The following is an 810-nucleotide window of genomic DNA, read 5'->3' on the forward strand; positions in this document are numbered from 1 at the left end:
TTACAGGGACGGCTGTACTAAAAACGCTCACAATTTTTATTTTCCCACGAGACTGCGCTACCCCTGTAAGTTGCTTGTTAGTTTATTAGTTTGTTGTCGCAGCTGCCCTGCGCGCCTCCTGCACGCTCCGGCTCACTCCCCGTGGCAGAAACGGGGGGGAATAACCCCCAAACTTCGGAAGCCCTCGGGGCGGCCATCCGCGGCTTTCCCCTGGGCTCCGCTGGCGGCACCGCCTCGTCCCTCCGCGGGCGGAGCTCGCTGGGGCGGACGGGACCCGCCGCCACGGGACGGGCTCCCCGAGGGTGGGACGGGACGGGACAGGCGGGGCCCGGGGCCGGGCGCCACCTGCCCCCTCCCGGCGCGGCTCCCGCCCGGCACACTCCACCCACCCGCGGATACTTGTGCGCCCCTGGACGGGCCGCCGGCATTTCGGCGGTGGGCGGGCGGGCGGACGGAGGAGGTGACACGGTGTGTCCCGTGGCCATGTCGCGGGGCCCCGCCGCGGCCGTGCGGCTGCTGGCGCTGCTGGTGAGTCGTGGGGATGGCGCGGGGGTCCCCCGGGACCGGGGCGGGGGTTGCTGTGCGGGAAGAGGGGCGCGGGCGGCGGTACCGCCGCGGGGGGCTTGTGTGCGGCCGCCGGGGAGAGGTGTTCCCGTGGCGGTCTGGCAGCCTTCCCACCACCGGCTGCCTGTGGCTAGGAAGGAGTTTTCTTCCGTTCTTTGGGAATTAGATGAAAGCCGTCGCCGTTTGGCTGTCCGAAAGCAAACGGAGGTAGAAAATCCCGACAGGCACGGTGTCTGGGATAGGTGG

At 69.8% G+C, this 810-nt stretch overlaps 1 protein-coding gene across 1 annotated transcript in view; it reads left to right on the forward strand.

Annotated features, from left to right (window-relative positions):
* Nucleotides 1–453: 453 nt before the first annotated feature.
* DSG2 (desmoglein 2) overlaps nucleotides 454–810 on the forward strand; it is a 23,662-nt gene continuing 23,305 nt past the window's right edge. Inside the window, exon 1 of the mRNA XM_027883172.1 lies at nucleotides 454–528. Within this exon, the coding sequence (XP_027738973.1) occupies nucleotides 484–528 (45 nt within the window). The 5' untranslated portion in view covers nucleotides 454–483. The remainder of the gene's footprint in view (nucleotides 529–810) is intronic.

Source organism: Empidonax traillii, unplaced genomic scaffold (genome assembly GCF_003031625.1).
Source record: "Empidonax traillii isolate 1590-97213 ecotype Southwest subspecies unplaced genomic scaffold, ASM303162v1 scaffold119:size1479319, whole genome shotgun sequence".
Lineage (NCBI taxonomy): Eukaryota > Metazoa > Chordata > Aves > Passeriformes > Tyrannidae > Empidonax > Empidonax traillii.